Source organism: Mandrillus leucophaeus, unplaced genomic scaffold (genome assembly GCF_000951045.1).
Source record: "Mandrillus leucophaeus isolate KB7577 unplaced genomic scaffold, Mleu.le_1.0 Scaffold142, whole genome shotgun sequence".
Classification (NCBI taxonomy): Eukaryota; Metazoa; Chordata; class Mammalia; order Primates; family Cercopithecidae; genus Mandrillus; species Mandrillus leucophaeus.
In genome coordinates, this window is record NW_012101388.1 from 4,088,749 (window position 1) to 4,090,965 (window position 2,217).

A 2,217-nucleotide genomic window follows, 5' to 3' on the forward strand; every position below is an offset into this window, starting at 1 on the left:
CAGCCTCCCAAAGTGCTGGGATTAAAGGTGTGAGCCACCGCACCCAACCTTAAGTTAGAGAATAGATTTATAGAAACAAATGCCTGGATTATGATGTTGCATACACAATAGTGAAATGAGTATAAAATTAGAAACCTTTTTATACATATTTCTTGAATGCTTATTGTAATTTCTCTACGAGGAAATCCAGAATATTCATGTACTAAGAATGGTATCAGATTTAATAAATTAAATTAAAGCTGAAGTTACTTTTTTTTAATGGGAACTTGAACTAACTCTGAGCCATTCCCTAAGGTCATAGGTAGTGAATGCATCCCTTTTAACTGGTTTAAAAAATGAGAGAGATGCGGCCAGGTGCAATGGCTCATGCCTGTAATCCTAGCACTTTGGGAGGCCAAGGCGGGTGGATGCACTCCAGCCTGGGCAACAGAGCAAGACCCTGTCTCTCAAACAACAACAACAACAACAATAATAATAATAATAATAATATATCAGTATTGGCTCATCAATTGTAACAAACATACCACACTAATGCAAGATGCTAATAACAGGTGAAACTGTAGGCCTGAAACTGTAGGGAAGGGGAGTATATGGGAATTTCTTGTACTTTCCACTCATTTTTCTGTAAGCATAGAGCTGCTCTAAAAAATAACATCTACTAATTTAAAAAAAAGAAAGAGCAGGAGACAGTATGCTTGATATCAGGTCACATGACAGTGGACCTGGCAGTGCGTAGCAACGTAGTGCCTTACTCCCTAGATGAGGGAGGCACGCTAGCCTTCAGTTAAGGACCTGGCTCCAAGTACCTGGGCTCAAATCCTGATCCTGCACACACCCTTGGCTAATTATATGACCACAGACCCGTTACCTACCCCTCTGTGCCTCAGTTCCCTCACTGGTAAACAAGAGTGTGGTAACAGTCTCTAATTCATCAGCCTGCTGTAAGAATTAAATGTGATAATGCATGTAGGCAACTTAGCACAGTCCCTAGAACACTGTAAGTGCCAAATAAATGTTGGCTGTTGTTAATATTAAGGAGGAAAGGCCCCAGAAAGAAGCATGGGACCTTGGAGGTGACTGAGCCAATGGCAATAAGGGAGGGCTCCCAGCCCAGCTCTCTTGGCCCACACAGCCCTGTCTGCATGACTCTTTGCCAAGAAAAGGGGGTGCCTTTGTGGAGAGCACCTGCCTCCTCCTTACCTTCTCCAAGCCTGTGGACTCGTCCTCCACATCCTTGGGTAGCAGGATGAACATGCTGAGATGCTTATTTTGAAAAGGAAGCTCTATGATCTTACAATTGATACTGTCAATGTTTCCCATACAGAACGTGGCCTCCATGTTCATCATCTGCACTGGTTTGGTGTCTGTCTGTAAAAGGGAAAATTTGGACTGCTTACTTTTCAACTTACACATGCATAAATATATATACACACACATACATATATCCACATGTATATATACAGACACAACACATATATACACACACCTATATATACACATTTACACACATACGTATATATGCATACACACATACATATACACACATATATACATATACTTATACACACACCTGTATATACACACACTATATATAACCCCATACATATATACACACATGCACATATATACACACATATATATGCAAACACATAAATATATGTACATATATACATATATACACACACAAATTTGCTCTTGACATAGTGTCAGATTATTATGGCTTATAATTCATCATCCACCGAGATCCAAACTGTATGGCACCCAAACCAGAGACTGTCCTGTGAAGAGTTTGTGTTCCTTTGAAAAGTTATTCATATACTTTATAATCTACATGTTACACATTACAGGAACTATATATAATACTGTATTTGCATAGATCAAACCTTAAAAATAAGACTGTATGGCTGAAAATACAGGCAATGTTTGTTATTCATTACAGATGCCTATGAGATCTTTAAACTATTCCTGGTGGAGCTGACTTGAAAGTAAATTCTACTGCAAACCCACATAACCATTCATATGGCTTTTCCTAATAAAATACCTAATTTCAAAAACTGGGCGCGGTGCCTCACGCCTGTAATCCTGCACTTTGGGAGACCACTTGAGGTCAGGAGTTCAAGACCAGCCTGGCCAACATAGTGAAACCTTATCTCTACTAAAAAATACAAAAATCAGCCAGGCATGATGGCACAAGCTTGTAATCCCAGCTACTTGGGA

General features: G+C 39.6%; 1 protein-coding gene across 1 annotated transcript in view; it reads right to left on the minus strand.

The window, feature by feature from the left end:
- The window catches only part of SERPINB5 (serpin peptidase inhibitor, clade B (ovalbumin), member 5), a 34,170-nt gene that overhangs the window by 8,663 nt on the left and 23,290 nt on the right, over positions 1–2,217 (minus strand). Inside the window, exon 6 of the mRNA XM_011974167.1 lies at positions 1,201–1,368. Coding sequence (XP_011829557.1) covers positions 1,201–1,368 — 168 coding nt within the window. The remainder of the gene's footprint in view (positions 1–1,200; positions 1,369–2,217) is intronic.